The following is a 25,821-nucleotide window of genomic DNA, read 5'->3' on the forward strand; positions in this document are numbered from 1 at the left end:
GATATAACATTGGTTACCCATGGTCCCCTATAGAAACATGCATATAGATATAACATCGGGTTACCCATGGTCCCCTGTAGGATCATACATATAGATATAACATCGGGTTACCCTTAGTGCTCTATAGGAACAAACATAGATATAACATCAGGTTACCCATGGTCCCCTATAGGTACATACATACAGATATAACATCGGGTTACCCATGGTCCCCTATCGGAACTAACATTATCAATTGTATTTATCTTTTCCAGATAATTAATACATATGCATGGATGTTAACGCGAAAGCACAACCAAGTTAAGCAGGTAGGTTTAAACCTGCTTATTTACAAATATGTATGATGGGAATGTACCCTGCTGCTCTTTATTTTAGCTTACGATTAAAGGAACATGACAGCGCCTCCAGCCTAAATATTTTGAAACTTTACACACTGAATCCTGCGTACAGGTTACATTTTGAATTCGTGTGCCTGCAAAAGTACTGCGTACGCTGTAAAAAAAAAAACGAGCTGCGTACAGAAAAGGGGTACACCCACAATTACATTTTTCATCACCGGAATAATCTTATTGAATCACATTACATTGTTTATGTTAAGTGTACAAAGTTACAGTTCTCACTTGTAGTGTATTCAGATTCAGATTTGCCAACATGTCAAGGATTAGCCATTCTGAATGTCTACCTCAATTGAGGGTTGCAATGCTCTGTTTTTTTATAATTTAATCTTCCGCTATTAATTTTTACATTAGTTTAGAAGTGATGTCTATATTCTGTTAAGAAATGCTTTGTGCAATATGTCAGATGTTATTTTGCCTAAACAGTTACATACTTACCGACATTGTCAAGGGCAAGACGTCGGTAAAGTGGTCAAAGAAGGTAAATTTTAACATTGAAATATGTTCTATATACAATGTTATTTTGTATGTCGGTAATTTTTGTGTGGATACCAACAATAAGTCTTTCCAAAAAAGTCTTCATCTAAAACACAATATCTCTCAATAAATGATATTATAATGAATTTTACGTGTTTTCTTTTAATTATCTGTTCGATTTTATTTGAGATGTTCGCTATCAGATGGAGAACATGATGGATCTTTCTGAGTTTCTTCAGGACAAAGAGAAGATAAAGCAAAAGGTTTTGGATGACTTGGAAGGAACGCCCATCCAGAAAACAGGAGATATTGAAAAAGCAAAGTAAATATTTGTCAACTTTCCTTTCATCTGTGGCAACATCCCTTCGGCTCCTGCCTATGGAGTGTTCATATCACAACTCATACGTTATGCCAGAGCTTGCCGAAACTACGCAAACTTTTTGTATCGCGCTAGAACTCTAACAAATAGGCTTCTGGAAGAGGGTTATGTTGCTACAAGATTGAAGTCATCATTACAGAAGTTTTATTGTCGTCATCATGAACTCGTGGATCGTTAAGGTGTATCCAGCAGCACCATGAAAACCGATTTATTCAACGGGTCATAGTTTTCCTTTCCTCGTTTGTCTACCCTGGACTTGACTTTTTATGAGCAACTCGAAGGTTGTTTCTACAAAAGCAGAGGACGCTCACCCTACCGGTGCACCTGGTCCATGCTCCCAGTTTTTAGTGGAGTCCGAGTTGCTCATTTGCTTTTGTTACTTTGTATGTATGATTTTAGTTACTTTATGTTCTTTGTTGTATTTGTCTGTTTTCCATGTCTGGTCTTTGTCCCTTGATTACATTCTTTTGATTACCGCTATGACCTTGGTTCCCTTGATTACTCTTTCAAGTAATGAAGAACATTCTTTCCCGTTTAAGAAATCATGCATCCGAATATTAAAGCAATTTGACGATAGCATTATACTGGATTTTTGTATACATTTGTTTGACAAATTTTTAATATGAAACAACAAAAATAAAATAATTCAGTAATTGGATGAGAAATATACAATTAATGGACATGATAAAAGAAATGTTCTTGTATAAAAAATAAGAACAGTCTTTGACCGAAAGACAAAATTTTAGCCTATCAATTTTAACCATTCTTAAATTCAGAATTTAGTTAAATTCATAAGTCCTTACGTCCTTGACTTGCAGCAGGGCAGTTACAGGAGACATTTACAATATCAACTTCATAAAATAAGCCACTTGTAGTCTATGATGGTATTTTACATTCTGTTGAAGACACCCATTGTGCAGGTTTGTCCATCCCTGCCATAAGCATGTTTTCAGCAAGTTTTCTTCCTTTCTGCTCCTTCAGTGCTTTCACATTTTTAAGCCTGCCATTTTTAGCAAGTTCATCCATATAACTGATAAAATAAAAACAAATGGTTTAGCGATAGCCTATCCTTTGCCTTTCAGTCAAGTGGAATATATGTTCAAGGTGACCTAATATGACCTAAGATGTATCTAGTGACCCAATAGAACTTCCCAATGGTTACATGTATCATTTGCTGAGATACGCACTTAAAACAACTACTTGCTGTAAGATACAAAATTTATCATTTCAGGTCAATGAAAAGGCAACGACAAGATATGAGCATATTGGCAACGTCTCATTTTCTCATAAATCATAAAATGGTTCTGAGTTTATTTGATTTAACCTTGACATTAATTAATATAAGACTTACTCATAAAAAGTCATAATATTTCCATGAAAAAGCAGCAGCAAGTCTTCAATACGGTAATTCCTATAACCTCCAAGGAAGCGATACTTTAAGCTAAGGAAAAATCTTCAAGGAATTATGAATAAATTTGAAATGTATATTTTAGGCTTTTAAATCTGCAGAAGGGTTGGGATGGTATGAAAAGTGTATATGATCAGTTTATTAACAAATCAGTCATCTATTTCCCTAAACAAGAATGTGATGCAAGACATATCTAACATAACAAAGTCAACTGCTTCAATTACATATAGTGAAGCAAAGTTTTTTTTTTCAAAAGTTTTAGCAAGTTGAATGGGTGTGTAATCAAACTTTGCATATTATATTATTTTGAATATACTCTGAGTTGAAAATATGTCCGTTATTATTCAATGGAGGGAATAGCATTGCATACTTTAGACTTTGAGTTATTTTAATTTATGTTTCAAATGACAGCGGAGACAACGAACAATAAAAATATACAATGCAAGTAAACAAACATCACAAATAGATCTAAACACACAAATTTGTATGAGATTATACTATAGTACACCTTTAAGAAACAATTGAATTTTTGACTGAAAAAATTATAATTGTTGAACGAAAGTTTCCAAAGTAAAGCTGAAACTTCAAACTTACTTCCTCATTTTCCCAGATGATTAAAAAATAAATGATTATGGGACAGCATTTCTAGCAAAAACAATAAATTAACTTTACTATGTGTTAATGCTGTTTCAGATAACAAGGCACCTTGAACAATGGAACTAAGTAGTTTCCACAATTCTGTCTTTTCCTCTGATGACAATGAATACAAATCACTTAAATCTAAAGTCTCAGAAAGCCATGAAATGAACAAAATAGCATGGAATTACCCGAAAAAGTAGTAATAGAACAAAACAAATATATAAATTCACTCTTGTCCCTTTAAAGAGTAATCAAGGGGACCAAGTTTCTAGCAGAAATCAAAAGATTGTAATTCAGGGGCAAAGACCAGACATGGAAAACAGACAACCACAACAAAGAACATAAAGTAACTAAAATTCAGACTCCACTAAAAACTTGGACATGGACCAGGTGCACTGGTAGGGTAAGCGTCCCCTGCTTTACTAGAAACACCAGCCGGGTTGCTCATAAAAGTCAAGTCCAGTGTAGACAAAAGAGAAAGGAAAACTATGACACGTTGAACAAATCTGTTCATGGTGCAGATGGATACATTGTAAAGATCTACGAGTTGAAGATGACGACCACAAAACGTCTACAGTGATGAATGCACGCTTGTATCAAGATAACCCTGTTCCAGAAGCCTAATTGTAAGAGGTCTAGCGCGTTTCAAAAAGTCTGCGTAGTTACAGTAAGCTCTGGCATAACGTATGAGTTGTGACAACTCCATAAGTAGGTGCTGAGGGGATGTTGCCACTGATGAAAGAAAAGTTGATAATTCTGAATGAAAAGTCATCACGTTTGTCGTAAAGTTTGGTCAATAATTTTCCTTTACCATCGATCTCTAAGTACAGGTCAAGATATGAGGCTGACTTTACAATGTCTGTAATATCCTTTATCTGAAGTTCTATGGGGTAGATGCAAAGTATCAAATCCCCGAAACTAGGATTGTTTAACGATAATGTGTCATCAATATAGCGGAAACTGAGATTAAAGGATCTCGCAAAACGATATTCTTTCTTTCGGAACAGATCAGCTATTAAATCAGCCTCATACGAGCAAAGGAATAGGTAAGCAAGTAAAGTAGAGGAGCACAGTTTGTTCCCATTGGTATTTTATCAACATTAAATTTGAAAAGAAGTTGAATTATTTAATGCTGATAAATTGTATTGTCCGTATCTAACAGGATCGACTTAATCAGTACAAAATCTATTTAAAAATAGTCAATTCCTATGTTATCAGGTAAGCATTCTCATGGCATGTTTTGTTGTGAATGAATATATCAACAACCTGTTAAATGTCTTTTGTTGCCAAACATAATGCAACAATGTTTGTCCCTATAGGGGACCATGGGTAACCCGATGTTATATCTATATGTATGTTCCTATAGGGGATCATTGGTAACCCTATGTTTTATCTATATGTATGATCCTATAAGGTACCATGGGTAATCCAATCTTATAAATGTATGTTCCTATAGGGACCTTCGGAAACCCGATGTTATATCTATATGCATGTTTCTATAGGGGACCATGGGTAACCCGATGTTATATCTATATGTATGTTCCTATAGAGGGCCATGGATAACCCGATGTTATATCAATATGTATGTTCCTATAGGGGGCCATGGATAACCCGATGTTATATCAATATGTATGATCCTATAGAGTACCATGGGTAACCAATGTTATATCTATATGTATGTTCCTATAGGGGACCATGGTTAACCTGATGTTATATTTATATGTATGTTTCTATAGGGGACCATGGGTAACCAATGTTATGTCTATATATATATGTTCCTATAGGGGACCATGGGTAACCAGATGTTATATTTATATGTATGATCCTATGTATGAAGCGGCATTCAACAGGTTAATCTTCCGAAACCAATCAACAAATTATGTCATAATCATTCAGCAATATATTCAAAGTTGTTATATGCAGAGCTTTTGGTTGTCTGTTATAATAACTATAATTATTTTTTTTATAATCTGCATACAGGTATTTTGATACCATTGCTATTATTTTATAGTGTATACGCTGTTATGTTTATCTTCTTCCCTACTTTCATTTTCGCTCGCCCGGAAGTGTTTGAACTATATTTGGAGTACAATATTAAAAGAGGTTGTGATAAGGCTGGGGATCTCTGGTCACCGTTGAACGACAGAAATATCCTCCTGCGATCTTTACTCCAACATGCAGCCCAGTGGAAAATACAGAAACGTTCACGATTGGTTGATAATAAAAAAAAAAGATATATTCATGAAAAAATTGTACGAACAGTAAGGAACCAAAAGTATCGAATTTGAAAGGGAACGAATTTACGAAAATACGGTACATTCCTGTATATAGGGGAAGGACGCGCCAAAAAGAAAAAATGAAAAAGAAGCCATTTGGAGCAAAAATAACCCCAAATTCGGAATCCTTAGGTCAAATTGTATTTAAAAAAAGTTAGATTTGAGAAATTTCAACCGGATCTATTTTTAGATTTTAGTGGAAGTGAGGACCCCCCATACGGAAATAGCATTGTGAATAGGTGCACTCTTGTATCCAAAAGGTACCAGTATCGCATAGCATATTCCTGAGCGGGTGTATATGTCAAAACATGGAGGTTATAAAAATATAGTGCGTTTTCTTTTTGCCTCTTTACAAACTATTGTTGGTCAAAAGATATGAACAATGACTTATTCAATAGAGCAAACATAAAACTATAAGATAACAAACTTTTTTGTTCAGAAATCTATCATTATAATATACAAATGATCCACTGTATGGCAAGCCAAAGTGAACAAAAATGCCTCTCAATTAATATTTATAAATACTCATAAATATTTATTATTCGTTTGTTAATATTTATAATTCAATTATTAAAATTTAAAAATGAATTATAGATATTAATAATTGTCTTGGATTAATAAATAAATAAATAAATTATTGATATTTAGAAATGATTTATAAATATTTATAAATTAAAGACAATTATTAATATTTATAATTCATATATAAATATGTATAAATCACATCATCTGCATATTTATAAATGAATCACGATTATTAATAATTGTCTTCAATTTATGAATATTTATATTTATTTACGGTATTGAGGATCACTATGGCGGCCGGTGTGGACGGTCTGATTTTTTCAGTGGATATTAGTAGTGAATTCTATGACTTAAGCCAGCCGTCGCTGTCTGGACATGCAAGGGAAAAGTGTGAAATGGAATGTAGTACCAGGGGCGTAGCTGCCTATACGCAAATACGCAGTTGCGTACTTACGGAAAAAGTAACAAAAATAAAAACACACATTTTAAAAATGAAATAAAGGTTTTATGCAATGACAAATCCTTTTTAATACATAATGATACTCCAATATACATCATAAAGTAATTCGCGATATCAAAACCATCAATTCCGGAAATTATGTACTTTACCGTATACATACGGCTCTGAAAAACTGGCTCCAAAATCGTTAAAATTCAGGAGTTTCCCTCAGGGCTTTGCCTTGCCGGACTCACTGGGGGCCTTGAGCGACCCCCCCCCCCAAGACCCCTCGCCTTAATTTTGCGTACAACTAAAACAGGCCTAGCTATGCCCCTGAGTACCATGAATGAGACTTTCAGGTAGTATTCCCCACAAAATAGTCAAACCATGAGTGTTATTAACAAACTTGAATACCCCGGGTAGACCCGTACATGTAAACAATGGTCAGTTTAATAGCGATGAAAACCAGTCCTCTCAAGACTAACAAATTATCGATTTCATCCCTAATCAGGAACTTATTTCAAGACTTGATGACCAATTGGTAAACTTGAATAAAGAAACCTTCATCGAAACATTTTTAGAATTGTCCCATGATTCTGAAAATATCATTACATGGTATCGTGCTATTCTTCAAGTCAAGTGAAAGGTATTGAGGGGCGCCCATTAGGTAAACTTGTAAATCGAAAAAAAAAAACAGTCGGCAGAATTATAGTAAACTATTATCATTTTAAACGTTTTATACAGTTTCTTTACCACTACACTGGAGAAGGTGACCAAACTACAGAAAAGCAATGACCTAACTGATGAGAAAATCCAGCACTCCTGGAAATCCTTTGAAAAAGCATTTAAAATGAACTTCATATTTGGTTTTTAGCTTTTTGAGTGTGTAATATCGGTTGATAAAATTACGGATTTTAAAATTTGCGAACATATCAAATTTACCAACGAATTGACTTTACCAACTTTAAGTTCGTTTTGTCAAAATTATATTGTATTCCGTAAAATTAGTGACCTAATTCAAAATTGCTGGTCATTTGACAACTGTCTTTATTACAAATGTTTTCTAGGTATTTAACAAATATTTAGGATTTTTATCGTTCGATTTCTGGTAAGTTAAACTTCTTTTATGTAAATAAAAGACATAAAGTATTTAGCTAATTAACATTTGCGGTGGCTTTCATCATGTCAGATGCTAGAGGTTAGGATGGCATCATGTCAGAAAATAGCTTGCCAGACAACCTCTAGCATTGCTGGAGTAGGCCTGTATGTTACGTTAGGAGATAGATAGTTTTTGATTCTGTGGATATATGATAGTATGCATCTGTAGTTTGTATGTACAATGATGGGTTTTAGAGTGGTTCTGATAGTGACACTGACCTTTACAGTTATGGGTCTATTCATATGTTAAAGTCACATAATCATAGTCAATTACATTTATATTCTGATTTGCATACTCAGTATGTAATTCATATTGTCAGGTTATATTTTATCCATATATGACATTATAAATAATAATTATGGGATCATATTTGTCTGTATCCCGTTTATATAGTTATTACATTATTTTCAGAGTACCTTTATACTAGTCTGGTCTGATGGAATGAGTGGATGTTTTCTGTATACCCAATTCCACAAATTGGTAAGAATAGTATAGAATATGCATTACTGATGATGTTGTTTATTGCCTATGGAAATTAATGGATGTAATTATTCATACCGATTGAATATTGGATTAGCACAATTAAAAGTTACATACTGTAATCTTGTTTATTTGATCTTGTGCACTGTCTTTATTATGACTAGTATATATTCCATTACTTGTATTCCATGTATTTGAAATATGACTATGAATTCTGTGATATTTATGATATGCTGTATCTTGTAGGGTTTATTTATAAGAACCTGAATAAATTATGAAACCAAATGGTATTAGTCCTATCATTCTACCCCTGAGATAGACGGTTTCATTGGCGACTAACGTGTGGTTTCACCTTCTCGTTGACTTTATCTTATAATATCTAACAGATGAATCCTTCATCTGTTCTTCTCTGATGTCAACTCGATGGTCCTCAAATACATCAGGCAATTCATCTAAAACATCAGACTGGTTGGCTAATGACTCAATATAAGCGACTGGCTCGATAGAAGTACTACTGTTGGCTTAAATAGCTCGGCATAACGCTTTCACTGTTTCCCTAGAAATGTCATCTAGCGTGTCGTTACCACGCAGGCGTGATAAAGCGTCAACATCAGCGTTGTTCTTCCCAGGTCGGTACTTTATGCTGAAGTTATACTGGCACAATGCTGATATCCATCGATGACCTGTAGCATCCAGCTTCGCAGATGTTAACGCGTAGGTCAGCGGATTCTGGCCCAATATGTAGTCCTTGCAGTCGCTGCCCATTTGAGTGCAAGAAACTCCAGCTTGTGGACTGGATAGTTCTTCTCACTATTTGATAAACCTCTGTTGGCATATGCTATCACTCGTTGTGTCTGATACAATACAGACGAAGTTCTTTAGAGCTGGCGTCAGTTCAAAAAGGTTGGTCCGGATCAGGAAAACCTAAGATGGGTGGTGTTGCCAGGTGGTTTTTGAGATGTTGAAATGCCGTTTCCTGTTCATCATTCCAATGCCATGGTGCCTGCTGTTGTCGTTCTTTCTTGATTTTCTTTCCCTTCTGTTTCTGCTGTGTTGTTGGCATCAAGCCTGTCAATGGGCGTGCAATCTTTGAAAAGTCTTTGATGAATTTTCTGTAATAGCCAACGAAGCCAAGGAAATATCGAAGTTCTTCTGGTGTAGTTGGTCTCGGCCAGTTGACAACCTTGCTAATCTTATCTGGGTCAGGTTCAACTCCGTTTTCCGATATGATATGGCCAATATACTTTACTTTCCTCTCGAAGAAACAGCATGTTTTGGTTAGACAATTAAATACCTACTTCTCGAAGTCATTGAAAAACACGCTCTAACCGGTCAAGATGTTCTTCTGGCGTTCTGGCAAAGACGATTAAGTTATCAAGGCAAATGAAGCAGATCTATGTATGTAGGTCACCCAGTATCTCTACAATAACTTTTGGTAAGTAGCTGGTGCGTTACAAAATCCGAACGGCAACCGGTTAAATTCGAAGAATCCCAAGGGTCCTACAGTGAAGGGCGTTCGTTGTTTATGGTCTTCCTCAATCTCTACCTGATGGAATCCAAATTTCATTTCCAGTACAGTGAAGATCGTATTTCCACTAAGGCTGTCCAATATCACATCTATCCTTGGTAGTGCATACGAATCTTGGATGGTATGTTGATTCAGTTGACAATAATCTACACATGCGTAACTTGCCATCTTTCTTCCGAACAAGGACAACGTTCGATGACCAGGGTGATCTAGATCGCCTGATGATTCCAGCTGATAACAACTGTTGTAGATGCGTTCTAACTTCATCTAACATGGACAGTGGAATGCATCTATGTCGTTATTTGAAAGTAATGTTGTTATTCAGGTCAATCCTATTCACCAATGGTGTGAATCCAGTGTCAGTGTCACTCATGGAGAAGATGTCTTCATATCTGCGTATAAGGTTTCTCCCTTGATGAATAATCTCTGTTGGTAGTGTGTCCTCTGGTACAGTAATCAAGTCAAACAGATCGGGTTGTTGTAGATTTTCCGGTGTTACCTGTTCTCTGATCACGGTGACAGGTTGTAGTTCACATAACAAGGCCCTAGGTGTTACAGTGATGGTTCTTGAAAAATTTGAGATGTGAAAAGGTATAGTGTCTCGCTGATTCAAGTTGAAGGCTGTTACAAATAGAACAATGTCAAGGTCGGTTGGTATGCCAGAGTTGTTGGTTGAGTGAAGTATGGTGGATGTTGAAGCATCTTATCTGTGAATCATTTGATGGCCACTTCAGAGTTGGCAGGAATGGTTATAGATGCAGTTTCTGTGGACTTTACAAGTGCCCATCGATTATGTTGTCTCTGCAGTTCTTTATCACGAAGAGCAATACATTTGAAGGTTAGGTAGAACGGAGTCTTTAGGCAAGCATTTTGTAGAAATCTGTTGCCATACTGTTGCTGTGCATCTTTCATAATTTCCTCTAGAATGTTGGTACCAATCAGTAGTGGAACATGTTTATGGTATTCACTGTCCGGCACTACAAGGAATAGACAAGGATACATCGTGTAGGATGATGTACCAGGTAACTGCTGGTCTGCCTGTATGAAGCCAAGATATGGTAAGGGTTTTCCGTTAGCACATTCAGTATTGAGTAAGCAAGTATGATTGATTGTTGGGGTTTAACGCCCGGTCCGAGCAGCAATATTTCAGCTATATTCAGGCGATGAACATGAAATGATGATGAAATGAAAAAAGGGATGGGACACGAAGATAATAGGGTGGACAAATTTTGTTTGCCGCTAGAAAAAAGGAGGGATGGGTAAGGTCAGGCAATTTAGCCTCCTATGGCGGAGCGCAAAGGTTCCTACTCCTACCAAATACCACAGCAGGGTTCTTTAACGTGCGAGGAACGTGGCATCTTTCCCAACACGGTGCACCACTATGGTTTGCGGTCAGGTTTTTCGTATTATAACCTAACAACCCCAGCATGTAACACGCCAGGGGTACCCCATTCCACCACCTTGGGCACACAAACCAGTTGCTCTGTGGGCAGAGCGCCCTAGCCCCTGGTCAGGGTTCTGAGCACTATTTAGTCGCCTTTTATGACCAGCTAAGCGGTGCTGCGGGCCTATTCGTTTGACACCCGGACCTGTACGGAGCGAGTAAGCAAGTAAGCGACTCAAGTGGTGATGAGGTCAGGTGCTGGTTGTAGAAGCTCTCGCTGATATTTGAAACTGTTGAACCTGTATCTAATAAACCCATTGTGTTCATTCCATTGATAGCAGCTGTAACTTCGTTTGCTGACTCAAGAAGTCCAGGTGTCGTGTTGGAATTAGAAGTCGTCGTTTGTTGCATGACGAAGTTCGTCTGGAGGTTCAGGGCTCGTTCTGCTTTCATGAAATGGTCTAAACGAACATGACAGTTGACTGCAATGTGTCCATACTGTCGACATCGCCAACAGATCTTATCTTTATCTTGCTGTCCTGTCGATGGATAACTGTTTCATCGGGTTGAAATGGTGGATAAGGATCACGCATCTGCATCTAATGTTGGTAGCATGCTGCTGATCCTTGTTATCCTTTAAAGCTCTTACTTCTTGGGAAAGCCGTTTAACCTGTGCAGTTAGTTGTTGAATCTATTTATTCCCAATGCTTGTCACTGACTGTTGGACTGGAGTTGGTTTCTTCTTTGGTGATGGCTTTATGTTGTGTTGAGTCTCCATCTCTCTCACAGCTCGGAGTAAAGCGTCGAACTCGATGATAGTATCCTTTTTGTAGCGAGCTATGTTCTTCAGCTCAGGTCGAAGTCCATCGAAAAATTTGAAATTGAGCATGTTGTTTGATTCAGTAGCGTTGATATTCCTTCGATCTTTTGCCTTCCTCAAAATATCTCCAAATCAGCATGCCCATGTGGCTACATCTTCATCGTCGTACTGTCTTCCTGTATAGAACCGTCAAAGCAAGGACTCTGCGGGGTAAACAGAACCATAAATGCTGTCCATTTTATCAATGATGTCATCAATGTCGGCTATCGGACCAAGACGCAGAAAAACTCTGCAGAAGAAAAACAGAAGATGCTGGCATCACCAAGTAGTGAACGAATTATTGCCATTCTGATAATGCTGTGGGTGTAACCAGACGACACAAGATTTTATTTGTTTGTTTGGGTTTAACGCCCGAACAGCAATATTTCAGCTATATTCAGGCGATGAGCATGAAAAAGATGATAAAATGAACATGAAATGATGACTAATAAAAAATACACACAAAAACACAAAATACACTATGCTTGATTATATTATGTTTAATGTTTAAGTAGGCAATTGGTATCCTATGAAATCCTCGCTGAAGATTCAATATGTTCTACATCAGATCATCTTACTACAGTGGCAAAATTTTGTCTGAATTCAAACCCTCAAAGAGTAATTTATTCTGACCAGAAACTTCCGGCCTGGCATGAAGTAAACGAGCAACAAATAAAGAGCTATTAAGAGTCTTTAGAAGAGCCAATCCACTCACTAATAGAAGATGGTGAAAACGATATTGACAGTATGTACGAGACACTTGTTACCATTCTAATTAATGCCGCAAATACCTCAATTCCAAAATGTGGATTTAATCCCCTCACAAAACCTTATTGGACTGACGAAGTAAAGGATAAACATAAATATGAACGAACAATTAGAAAATTGTGGCTGTTGGATGGGCAACTCTGAAGGATGGTTCACGAATCGTATTATAATTATAAAAAAGCGAAATATGCGTTTAGAAAAGCTCAGCAAGCGGCGTTTGAAAGTTATATTCAGAAAACATACGATGATTTACACGAAACGTCTGAATGTGACATTCGTTTATTCTGGAAAATGGTGAAAAGATTTAAACGTTCAGTCTCGCGAATATATCCAGAAATTCAGTTGTATATAACAATATGACTTGTAATACACCCGAGACTATTACTGCTGCGTTTGTAGAGTATTTTTATGTATAAAACAAGTAACAGTGCACATTTCGATAAAACCAACAAAAACATGTAGACGCTATGTATAGCAAAATCGTAAATTCTAATTCTGATGTGGATATAAATCTTCCTGGTGGACAAATTACCGAAGAAGAGATAAAGGATATTTTTATAGTGTTGAAGCGCCGGAAGGCGAGCGGTCATGATAAGATAACAGTACGAACACTTACTGTTCGGAGGCCAAACTGTTGTGAAATGTATAACTATAATTTTCAATCGTATTGTAAATGAAGGGTACATTCCTACAAGCTGGAAACTTGGACTAATAGTACCCTTATACAAAGGGAATGGTAAACCAAAACTGAGCCGAATAGCTACAGACATGTTAGTCTCCTTCCTTGTTTGTCCAAAGTTTTGAACTTATAATTAAGTCAAGGCTAACAAACCATGTCTTAGACTCTAAAGTTTTCCCAAACAAACAACAGCAAGGATTTCAAAGATACCTAAGTTGTATTAATGCATCTTTTAACCTTCATGAAACAAACTATTTATCATAATATAGAGCGTTTAAGTAACGTATTTGTAACTTTTTTAGATAGCCGCAAGGTTTTTGATACTGTTTGGAGGAAAGGATTAATGATTAAGTTACATGAATTATGTGCAACAGGTCGCATATGGAGTTTAATTAATAATTGTTATATGATAGTAAAAGCGCTGTAGTAGTCAACCAGAACATATCAAACATTTTTTTGGTAAATGAAGGGGTCCGGCAAGGAGGTGTCTTGTCCGGTTTACTGTACTTAGTGTTCATAAATGGGTTAATATGTAATATTGAACATGCAAATGGAAATACGGGTATTTATAATGTTAATTGTTGTGTTTCTTCATTGGCAGATGCTATAGCGTGTATTAGCACATCTCCAGCTCAATTGCAAAAAATGCTTGAGTAGTCAAAGAAATGGCGTTTTGGCTTTAATGCAGAAAAGTCGTGTATGTTACAGTTTTCACCTACTATCAAATTTAATGTTCAGTTTCCTACGTTTACAGAACTGAACATTAAATTTCCATGGTGTATTGTTGAGGAGCTAATGCTGACTAGTAACAGTTATACTCATCTTGGAATCGATATCAACTTGAAGTTGAAATCAATCGAAAGAACTACGTCCGCATGCAGAAAAGGACGGAATTCCTATTTTGCATCGAACTGTGTCTTGTCTGAATCAACAAGCCTATTTGTTTTAACTAGTCTCTATAAAACTGTTGTTTTATCGACTGTTCTTTATGGCTGTTAAATGTAGACTTGTTGAAATCGATGGACTGGACGACATTGCATAAATTCCAACATTTTTATAGTGAAGAGCATTTTGGAACAGAAAACGTTTACTCTATTGATGCTTATATCGATAAGAAGAAACTGTTATATCAGGATAAACTGTGTGAAATGAACGAGTGCTATCTGTCGAAGAAGATATTTATGATAAGACTTTTCTCGTTTATGTTAGACAATAGGCATAAACATTATGGATTCATTCCAAATATTGTTGATATCCTTGGTAAATATGGTCTACTTGGATACCTATTAGACTACACCCTAGATGATTACTTTCCCTCTAAACCTGTATGGAAATCTGTACTTAATAGTGAATTGATGAGAAGCAAACATCTGATTGGAACAATAGTATAAACAGTGATAGTGATTTTTCGAGATTTTGGAACCTTCACCATCGTATTCAATAGCCCTTTTCTGGAGGAATTCAAAAACGTTTACGGATATTAAGAGATCTTATTTTATTACAAAACTTTGGGCAGAAACTCCATATTCATCTAGCGGTACATGTACTTACTGTAACATACCGTTCCAAGATATTCATAGCCTCGCATGCTTGAATTGTCCTTCGACTTGGCTTCTACAAGATGTCTGGTGGGATATTGTAATTTACAATTCTTCTCTGCAGTTGTTCATAGAATTTGACAGTTATGATGAGACGAAATATCAAATTTTGCTAGGAAGGGTACCAAACGCAATCCTGGATAGTGACGAGTTTATGAACTTTACCAAACTGGGTCATGTGCACATTGTTCACTGTACTATGTAAGAATATAGTAAACTTGAATTATTAAAAATATGTAAAAAGATAATAAAATAAAATAAAATAAAAATAAAATAAAATTTTAACATTTCTTTAATTTTTATTTTAAGAAATGTATAAATCATATACACAAATATTAAAGAAATTCAGAAATTTAACATCAATAAACATTATTTCAAACTCCGAACTTTATACTAATGATTTATTTAATTCTTTATCATTCTAACGTTTTAAGTAATTAATATGAATATATTTATTAAATATTAAATTGGATAGTTATTTAAACAAATTAATGAGACAGAATTATTATTATTGATTAAGAAAATTTGATAGCCTTAAAGTTGGAAACTTGTTTAGAGTATGATCACAGACCAAGGTGACACTGAGTGAGCACAGCTGCAAGCCAAAAAAATGACTTAAAAGAGGAGGATAGGCAGCTTCGACTCTATATGGTGATGGCACATTCTACAGCTGTCTATCTACTTTTTATCAGTTATACAACCTGCAAAGCTTTGTCGATTGTGCTATGTATCAACTCGTGTTTGCATCACTACCAGGGAAATACCAGACATTCTACGTCTGTTTATTCCAACTGCTCAAAGATTACTGTCGGCAACACCAACTACAATTACAACCAGAGACTATTGTACTAGATATGAGACAGCAGCACACAATGCAGCATCTACAGTGCTTCCTGGCATCACCAAGGAAGGTTACTTTTTCCACTACATCAAGTGCATCTGGCGGAAAACTCCGGAGTAAGGTAGCAATTACAAATATTTTATTAAACTGAACAAAAACCTCATACTAGTGCTAGTATTCCTACATAAAGTAGAATGCTAGATTGAAATGTCTTCAAGTTATTGGACTATAAAAATAATTCAAAAGCATATTGTGCTATATATGTACATGTATGATTTTGTAAAGAATTGTTTATTAATAAGTAGAAACAGCCAAAAAAAAAAAAGATTTTAAGGTATTATAAAGCCCATCTATAAAAACAAGGGTAATCCTGCAGATCCCGACAATTATCGTGCAATTACTTTTATTAGCTGTATGGGTTAACTTTTTACGAGCATATTGAACAGTATATTGAATATATTTTCAAATGAGTTAAGCATTCTTTCTGAAAACCAAGCGGGTTTTAGGGACGGATATTCAGCCCTTGATAATATATTTACTTTACATGCACTGATTGAGTTTTACTTTGCATATGGAAAAAACTTACTCCTGTAACGTGAGAGGTTGGAATTGCGTTCCTCCATACCCAACCTCTTACTTCCGAGCGCCATACTGCATACCGCTCGTTCCGACCTTCTTTGAAATCGGCTGAATTATTTTGAAATATTTACCATTTAAAACATTTTATACAGTTTCTTTACCATATCACGGGAGAAGGTGAATAAACTGAAGAAAAACAAATGACCTACCTGATTAGAAAAGCCAGCCGTCCTGAAAATCCTTTGTAAAAGCAGTATAAATGAAATTCATAGATGGTTTTTACCTTTTTGAATGTGTATTCCGGTAGATAAAATTACGAATTTTAAAATTTGCGGTACGAACATATTAAATTAACCAAAGGGTTGCCTTTACCAACTTTAAGTTCGTTTTGTCAAACATATATTGTATTCCGTAAAATTAGTGACCTAATTCAAAATTGCTGGTCACTTCGACAACTGTCTTCATTACAAATGTTTTCTATGGATTTAACAAACAAAAAAAAAAAAAAAAAAAAAAAAAAAAAATGGGATTTTATCGCTTGATTTCCGGTAGGTTAAACTTCTTTTATATAAATAAAAGACTTTAAAATATTTTAAAACACATGTTAGCTAATTCATATTTGCGATGGCTTTCAACATGTCTGATGTTAGAGGTTAGGATGGCACCAAGTTAGAAAATAGTTTGCCACACAACCCCTAGCATTGCTGGAGTAGGAAAAAACTATACTCCACATTCGTTAACTTCCGAAAGGCATTCTACACCGTATGGAGAGATGGGTTGTGGATGAAATTACAAAATAGCGATATCAAAGGAAACATTTTCAGAGTAATATATAATATATAATATGTACCACGGTATTAAATCTTGTGTGCAGTGTGGTGAAAGGCAATCTGATTTCTTCCTTGTCTTTTTTTTTCCATCTCGATGGAGTATCACTTGAAGTTATTGAAAGAAGATGATAAATGAAATTCATGTTTACTTGATTTTTACTATAATTCTAGCGGAAAGTAAAGATGCATTGCAAAACTCTCTAAACATTTTTCAAGCCTACTGCGAATGTTGGAAACTTGAAGTAAATGTCAATTAGACAAAAGCCATGATTTTTTTTGTAGACGAAAGTACAGACAAAATGTCGAATTCTATTTTGGAGGTGAGAATATTGAAATAGTTGATTCACACGCATACCTTGGTGTTATTTTTAAGTACAATGGATGTTTTATAGATACTCTTAAGAAACGTGTAGAACAGGCTCAGAAAGCCTTATTTAGTACTTATAAACTCATAAATAATGAGAACATACCTAAAGATTTGCAAATTAAAATGTTTGATTGTATGATTGAACCTATAATGTTATACGGCTCTGAAATTTGGGGCTCTGAAAATATTGATGTAATTGAACAAATCCATTTGAAATTTAGTAAGAGAACACTTGGTGTTAGAAACACTACCCCAAATTATATGGTATACGGTGAGCTTGGAAGATTTCCTCTACGAATTCGTGTTAAAGTACGCATGATGTCGTTTTGGGCAAGGGTGGTTCAAAATGAGAGCAAATTATGTAATTCTCTTTATCGATTGATCTTAAGCTGCATGGCACTAAAGCATTCAAATTAAAATGGATTGAATACTTAAATAATACTTGAGATGATCTAGGTATGAGTGAAATTTTTGCGAATCAATTTCCAATTATTAATGTAAACTTAATTAGGCAAGTTTTGCAACATCAGTCTATTCAGTCTAGGTATAGCCTTATTTCTGGTTCATCCAGAGGTGAATTCTACTCGCTTTTCATCCTTCGGTATTGAAAACTATATAGTCAAATTACCAAAGTATTACAGGATTTGAATCACAAAATTAGGCATTTCCAATCTCCACTTGCCAATTGAAAAAGGAAGATGGTACATGTACAAATGAATAACATTCCAAAACCTGAGAGATTATGCTCGTTTTGCAACGAGAATGTTGGTGACGAATTCCACGTATTTTTTGTTTGTGAAATTTAGGTTACAGACCACCAATTCAACCAATGAGCATTTGGAACGTAGGCAAAAATAGTCCTACGCAGAAATTACCCCTGTTCCTCATAGTGCTGTGAAAAAAGTTCTCATCTCATTTAAAAAATTTAAACAGTTTCTGAAAGGAAAAACATTTCTGTACATTTTATAGGTGCATTTTGCTTCTTGTGATGTGAAGCCTAATCTCCATAATGATTTCTAAATATACCCCTATCTTGTGAAAACACTGGGATTTCCCATGCTATTTATAGACACTTCACTTCCGGTGACCAGTACTGCACTGCAAGTCTGCTAACCCCACATGCCATTCTGAGGATTGTGAGCTGACATATGTAGAATCATGCTGATTATAGTCCTCTGCAGGTTAAAGTTAAGGTAAAGTCCAGAGAAGCCATTGAATATTGTGAAATTAGCATAGAAGCCTATGGGAAGTGGAATTAGTGGTTTTTAGCCTGAAAATGTCACTGATAAAAATATAAGACTTAAGTATTTGGCAAGGTATTATTATGAGTATTCAAATCGTAACAAAATGGGTGGTTTACTCTCTTTTTGCAATTTGAATGTGTTAAAAAAAACTGTCCGTGTTCATTAAAAAAATATCTGCTATGCTATGATAGATTTATCACATTTGCTCTCATATATATGGTATTTATATTACATGACAGACTGAGAGGTTTCTTGGCTGTCATTTTGGGGTCTCTCATGAACGGTGTAAAACATCCAAGCATTTATAAAGTCCCCCGGCATAGTCATACGCGTGAATGTGGGTCATGGTGTAGTCGGGGAAATTAGTTGTCATGTGATCATGTTCATTCATTAAATACAGTATCACGTGATTTAATGTCGATCTGTGACATTGTGATCCAATTTGAAATCTGCATGATACACATTGTACAGCCTACAGCATTTGCTGAATCTTTGTAGTTGTAAGAAACAATACAAAGGTTCCATTAAGGTTACAGACCACCAATTCAACCAATGAGCATTCGGAACGTAGGCAAAAATAGTCCTACGCAGAAATTACCCCTGTTCCTCATAGTGCTGTGAAAAAAGTTTTCATCTTATTTAAATAATTTAAACAGTTTCTGAAAGGAAAAACATTTCTGTACATTTTATAGGTGCATTTTGCTTCTTGTGATGTGAAGCCTAATCTCCATGATGATTTTTAAATATACCCCTATCTTGTGAAAACACTGGGATTTCCCATGCTATTTATAGACCCTTCACTTCCAGTGGCCAGTACTGCACTGCAAGTCTGCTAACCCCACATGCCATTCTGAGGATTGTGAGCTGACATATGTAGAATCATGCTGATATATAGTCCTCTGCAGGTTAAAGTTAAGGTAAAGTCCAGAGAAGCCATTGAATATTGTGAAATTAGCATAGAAGCCTATGGGAAGTGGAATTAGTGGTTTTTAGCCTTAAGAGGCGTCAGGATTACGACCATATTTAAATAGCTACTTTATCTAACAGAACAGAGGGCATGTTATGATATATGGTCCTGGACCGACCAAAACGGTCACACATCAGCGATCGACAGAAAATATGGTACTGTAAGGACTAACGAATCTGTAAAGGAATGTATCAACTTGGGCTAACATAAATTGTAATCCGTCTCTTTTTGTTAATTATGACAAAACTGACAAGCAGAAACAAAACTTTTTTGGACAAAACATGGAATCTGATGGTAAGATTCTCGCTTTGTAGTTTTGGAGGATTTCATTCAAACTTTCCACAAAATATCTTAATATATCGTTTATTGTAATTCTTATTCAAAATCTAAAGATTATTCACAAAGTGTTGATAGCTTTTGCATTTGTTTTTACAAGTTTTTGAATTTCTTGTTAAAGTGGTAAAAGAACTTTCAAAAGTACAAGTAAACAGCTGCCCCAACAGTGCATGATATGCCTGTAATCTTGTGAAAAAAAAACCCATAATAAATGTATTGGGAATAACACTGGGTTTACAGGATATGATGCTAAGTATATAGAGACTCATTCCTTATTTCTGATTGATAGGAAGTTTTTGTAAGAGATCCACAAAAATTGTTAAAATCAATTTTTATATGATATCAAATTGAAGCAAAAATTCTCATCAAGGATACGAAATTTTTTGCAACAGAAAAAAAGCATGTTAATACATAAATTGAAAGTTTTAAAGTTCCATGAAAGTTGATAATAGAGAGAAACAAAAAATTGTTACAACATGTTTCAGTGTTTATGGTATAATGTTTCTCTAAAATAACTTCCCCATCAGTGGCAGATCCAGAGTTCTTGACAGGATCACCGGTGAAGATCACAAAGTGAGTGTTTTTCATGATTTAACGCATATAATTTTTCAACAATTTTTTTTCTAAAAGGAGGCCTGGTGCCCCATGAATCCGCCACTGCCCATATTGGTTCTTTCTAAGGGCTATTCCATCAATAAATGTATGGGAGGGTTGGAAGACAGTTTTTTTGTACCCAACCACCCATACATATTTTTAAGGATTAATGCCCCTCCTGAATTCTCATATGGCAAAAAATGTCAAAAACCCCTTTTTAACAAAAAAACTCAATAAAAAATTCAATAACTCAAAAATAAAATAAAGAATCATCACGAAAAAGTATACTGATCACTAACAAGTGTGTAAAGTTTTATGCAATAATCATAAATCATTTTTGAGATACGGCGTGACATGTGAAAAAAAAAACATCCCCTTTTTTAGTAATAAAGTCCCGTATTCAAAAACTTTTCATCTAATTTTCACCTAGAAGTATACTGACCGTTTGAATATCATAAGAAACAACTATATTAAGTTTAAGAAATTTGGGTAAGTTGTTCACTTTGTGACATGTTTAAGACCGACGCACTGTCTTATTGTATACCGTAATACTTCCCGTCAAAATTTTGATGGTTGTATGAAAATTGAAACTGATATTTCCATGTATTGTTCAATAACCTATTAAAATCTAAATACCTAATAGAATTTGCATATCAAAGAACTCCTAGAATTCAATTCTAAATACCTGCTAACATTCTGCATATCAAAGAATCCCGAAAATTCAAAGTCTTAAAAAACCAAATCCAATTGAAATTATTGAAGATTAACAATTTTATGAAAATGTTGTACTGTAATAGGCCCTAATTTCCTACATCATATGATAAAAAGACCTTTGCATTTATATATCAGAACACTACTTTGTATAGGTCAGAATATTATTGCATTAAAGGAGGTTTGTGAATCCATGGACAAAATATGGCCAGACAAACAAATAAGATGAAAAATATAAGGCAACCTTAATATAACCAAAATTTATGGTTTGAATATTTTTAATTTACTGAAACAAAAAATATCACAGATTCTCAGTTTTTTCAAGTGCATGTATCATTCACACATCATCAATGTCAATAATATTCATCCTAAATAAGTCTTCAGACTTCATCCTTTTTTCATAATATGATGTAAATGAGTATTATGTAATCAAACTAAAGGTTTGTTAAATTTTTACTCAACATTCACAAATCATATTTGACTCAAATATTTTCCTCTCCATCAGATCGCAGTATATGCATATAGTATGAACTTTAAGCAACAACTTCAAACTTTTAAATAGTTAACGCAATATTTTAAACGAATAAAAAGTATTAAGTGTCTTCCTGCATAGTAGCTGCTTAAACAACCAACTATAATGCAAATATGCAAAATACCAGACTCATTGTCTGCATTGTATATTTTTAAATCTATAAAATTATCATAGCATGTCAAATGAGTTTCTACCAATTATAAATATATCAATTCTATAATAAATATAAAACTGCTAATGAGACAGAGGTAGCACTATCACAGTTTATGAAGGATATTGCATCATAAGGTGTAAGCACTTGGTGTGCTAAGGCACTTAATGTAAGAAATAGCACCATCATATTGAGCTGGCTGCCTATAATACTGTTAGGTGGGTATAGTTGTCCAGCTTCTCTTGTTCATTTCACATAACTGCCACATGGTAAACTTTCTTTAGCATCATTTTTAAGGCTCTGCATTGATCTTCCATTCTATAACAGCGACTAACTGCATCTTTTTTCCTCTCCTCCATAACATACAATGCCTCCATGAGTTCAGAGTTTTCTTTGTACAAGTCTACTACAAGTATGTTTCTTTTCTCACAGTCACCATACTGAAATGTATAGTAGAATAAGCTACATGCTATGAAGATTATAGTAAGAAGGAGTGTTCATGATAATGTGATTGTTATAGCCAGATAAGTCTTCTGTGGGGAAAAAGTTTTAAAAAAAAACTTCATTCACCTTGTATTTTTCCCTCTTTATGAGTCCTATGGTTAATATTTTTCTCACTTTTCATCAATTCTAATTGTCAGAGTTATTTTTAAAATATGCATATGACAATTTAATGATGGATGATCAAGTTTTTTTTATGTGATTTCCTGCCATTTGCATTTTTAAAATTTTCTACAATTGGATTCTTCTTCAGCCAGTTGTTCAAATTATTTTTCAACTTTCAGTGGTACTCTTGATGTTACAATGTCTTACAAATATTCAAAGCTTTAAGTGATTATGGTGTCTGTCTGCCTGTCTCTTCATTCATTTGTCCATCACCACCTCATTTCATTTTACTTACATGACTTTTAATTTTCTCAATTTGCTCATCCAACATTTTCTGTGTTAGTTTCAGTTTCCGCTGTAGTGTATTCTTCTCTTCCTCTAATTCTTTAATTAATCGTTTCATCTCATCTTCTTTTACTACAATTAAAACTTTATTTTTAACAGAGATAAAATAAAATTAGAAACATTGCCTAAGTAAATTGTTTAAGTTAGTGTATCTAAGATATACTAATAAGAGTTAAAGAGAAAAAGTTATATATAAAAAAAACTTGTAGTTTTAAGTTACGACAGAAAACTAAACAATGATTCTGACAGGGCACAATTTTTACTTTCTAACAAGAAGTTTTCTGTTTTTCAGAAAGAACACAGTTATTTGAGTAATTTTTTAATTGGAAATTAATATTTCTAATATTATAGCAATATCCAGAGGTAGAAAATCAGGCTACAAAATTAATGAAACAAATGTCACAACTACAAAATCATATACATTTATTGTAGATCTAAAGTATACACGTCTTTTTTGAACTGTTTAATAAATAAGAATTTCCAAAATATACAAGTCACAATCAACTTCTATTTACAATACCAAACAAGAAGTATTATAGTATTTATAATTGTGTTTTTCCATAATGAACCAGTTATGTTTCCTAGGCCTGTTATAATGGCCAACGGAAGACTGAAATGGTCCAAAGCATTGCTGTAACAGGCTACCAACAGCCATTATTACTGATCTAAGACATACAGTAACTGGTCTATTATGAAGAAAAATTCAGTTATTAATAAATTTACTAACCAGTTTTAAAAATTATTACTTGTCTTTGAAGTCAACATGTACATGCCAAGGAATTTCATTCACAATATATTTTCTAAATACTCATTTCAAAATTAAAATTGCAAAATAATTTTTTCGTTCATTTCTGTATCAAGTTAACAGGAAATTATATAAACTAATATTGACATTCCTACACGCATCTGTTTTTGTTTACCTAATGATGTAACATGACCTATTTTTAGAAAGTCACAAAGGACCTGTCCAAAAAGCCATTATAAGTTTCTGTCACAATGGACCTATTAACCCTGCCTACAAAGGACTGGCAAGAAAAATAGTGTGCAGCATGTTATTATATAAATCAGGCAAATGTATCCACAATGTTATCTGGTTAATAATTCATTATAATATCACACTTTTTTTTTCTCTTTAGTCTGAAATTTCACCTTTAAATTTCTTGTTCTTTTCATTTTCCTTAGTTTCTATAAACTCCTGAAGTTCTCGTAATTGACGTTGTTGATCAACTAGATCAATTTGCAACCGTGTAAAATTATCAATGTCTATCTCATTTGTGGTATGCAGTTTCTTTATTTCTTTTGCATGCTGAGTTTGGTTTTGGTCCAGATCGGCTTTAGCATTCACAAGCTGTAAAAATACCATTGATTAATGCCATAAAATATTTAAAACAATCATATTTGTTTCATACTAAGACATTTCAATTCACAAAACCATTAAAAATAATATAATTCTGATGCTATCATTTTTGACAGTTTGTGATATTTCAGATCCATTCTCAAGATTTTTTTTAGATGAAAGAGAATTTTGTTTTCTTTCTATAAGTAAATTGTTTTAAGTTTTTATATTCAGGTATTAAAGATGCAGTTTTAAACAAGAAAAAAAATTAAAAATTGATAAAATATGTATTTATTATCTAAAAGATTATTCAATGACAAGTTTGACTGTTCTATACACAAAGTATTGCACCATTTTCAGAAGTTTTTAATATAATTCAAACCTTATTACTGACAGTTTCTAGTTCTGTCTCAAGTCTGTCTCGTTCCATCTTTAAAGCCATCAAAATACCCTAGGAAATTAAAAACAGATTTGTTATTTTTAAACAAATCAAATTTAAAAATTCATACTGTAAGCGTTGTCAATGGATGATTTTGAAATGATACCATGCTATAAAAACATCCTTAATTGCATTTACTACTTAAAATGCTTCAGTCAATAATGTCCTCTTTTATATTGGTTTGAACAAGGACTAAAGGAGTTGGAAATAAATTGAAAATTGGGATTAGTGATTACTTTTGTTCATAGTCGAACCATTTACATGACAATAAACTCATGATTTAAATGCATGTACATGATAATATTTTTCATGATTTAAATGCATGTACATGATAATATTTTTCATGATTTACACAAGTATGAAAATTGAAACTTTTAACTTAAGTATGTCTAAATGGTATTACCTTCTCTTTCTGTAACCCCTCGGACTGCTCGTCCTCTACAGTCCCTGTATTGATATTGTTGTTGTTATTCTTATTCTTCTCTTTATGTGTACTGTTGTATTTTTTCTGTGGTTAAAAAAAAATTCTTAAAATAGATCATACTTAATGTTTTTAGTGGATAAATCTTTCTAGTTTTTCTGGAAGATTACATTGGATGAACATAGTTCAGAATTTCAATGTAAAAAACATAGGTTACCAAACTTGATTTCGAGACAATTAAGCCTTAATAAAGGCAATTTTGATATGGACACTGTTGGAAATTTCACTGTTTTGCAAACTATAAAAAAAACAAAAAAAAACCTGGTAGATACAATTTACTGACATTCTTTCATATTTCAAAAAGAAAATTGGAGGTCACTCACCAAATTTTTTTCTTGTTATATCAAAAAAAAAAAATAAATAAATAAAATTTCCATAACATTTCTATAGAACATTTATCTACCAATCATCTCCACCTAAAAGTTGATTGCAATTTTAACATACTGTTTTTACATTATTTTAAACATTA

The 25,821-nt window shown here is 34.1% G+C and overlaps 2 protein-coding genes and 1 long non-coding RNA gene across 12 annotated transcripts in view; 2 read left to right on the top strand and 1 right to left on the bottom strand.

Annotated features, from left to right (window-relative positions):
• Positions 1-254: 254 nt before the first annotated feature.
• Positions 255-2,692, top strand: LOC148624132 (uncharacterized). Its single transcript, XR_015919615.1, has 3 exons — positions 255-308; positions 1,062-1,194; positions 2,483-2,692. It is a non-coding gene; the product is annotated as an uncharacterized LOC148624132 (long non-coding RNA).
• Positions 2,693-7,543: 4,851 nt separating this feature from the next.
• Positions 7,544-25,821, top strand: part of LOC148624133 (uncharacterized) — a 38,488-nt gene continuing 20,210 nt past the window's right edge. For both annotated transcript variants that reach the window (XR_015919616.1, XM_088566670.1), the window contains exons 1-5: positions 7,544-7,646; positions 8,109-8,177; positions 13,997-15,194; positions 15,514-15,955; positions 17,526-17,563. Coding sequence is in view for 1 of the 2 variants with exons in the window: in XM_088566670.1 (XP_088422796.1) it covers positions 15,719-15,955; positions 17,526-17,563 (275 nt within the window). In the remaining variant the exon portion in view is untranslated. The remainder of the gene's footprint in view (positions 7,647-8,108; positions 8,178-13,996; positions 15,195-15,513; positions 15,956-17,525; positions 17,564-25,821) is intronic.
• LOC148624134 (uncharacterized) overlaps positions 20,169-25,821 on the bottom strand; it is a 62,397-nt gene continuing 56,744 nt past the window's right edge. For 8 of the 9 annotated variants that reach the window (XM_088566653.1, XM_088566660.1, XM_088566654.1 and 5 more), the window contains 5 exons: positions 25,275-25,379; positions 24,815-24,883; positions 24,246-24,444; positions 23,047-23,168; positions 20,169-22,585 (listed from right to left, as the gene is read on the bottom strand). In XM_088566653.1, the coding sequence (XP_088422779.1) occupies positions 22,397-22,585; positions 23,047-23,168; positions 24,246-24,444; positions 24,815-24,883; positions 25,275-25,379 (684 nt within the window). In that variant the 3' untranslated portion in view covers positions 20,169-22,396. The remainder of the gene's footprint in view (positions 22,586-23,046; positions 23,169-24,245; positions 24,445-24,814; positions 24,884-25,274; positions 25,380-25,821) is intronic. The other variant, XM_088566657.1, reaches the window with a different exon arrangement.

This window comes from Perna viridis, chromosome 2, assembly GCF_037379345.1.
Source record: "Perna viridis isolate PV_CMFRI_1.1 ecotype Kerala chromosome 2, ASM3737934v1, whole genome shotgun sequence".
Lineage (NCBI taxonomy): Eukaryota > Metazoa > Mollusca > Bivalvia > Mytilida > Mytilidae > Perna > Perna viridis.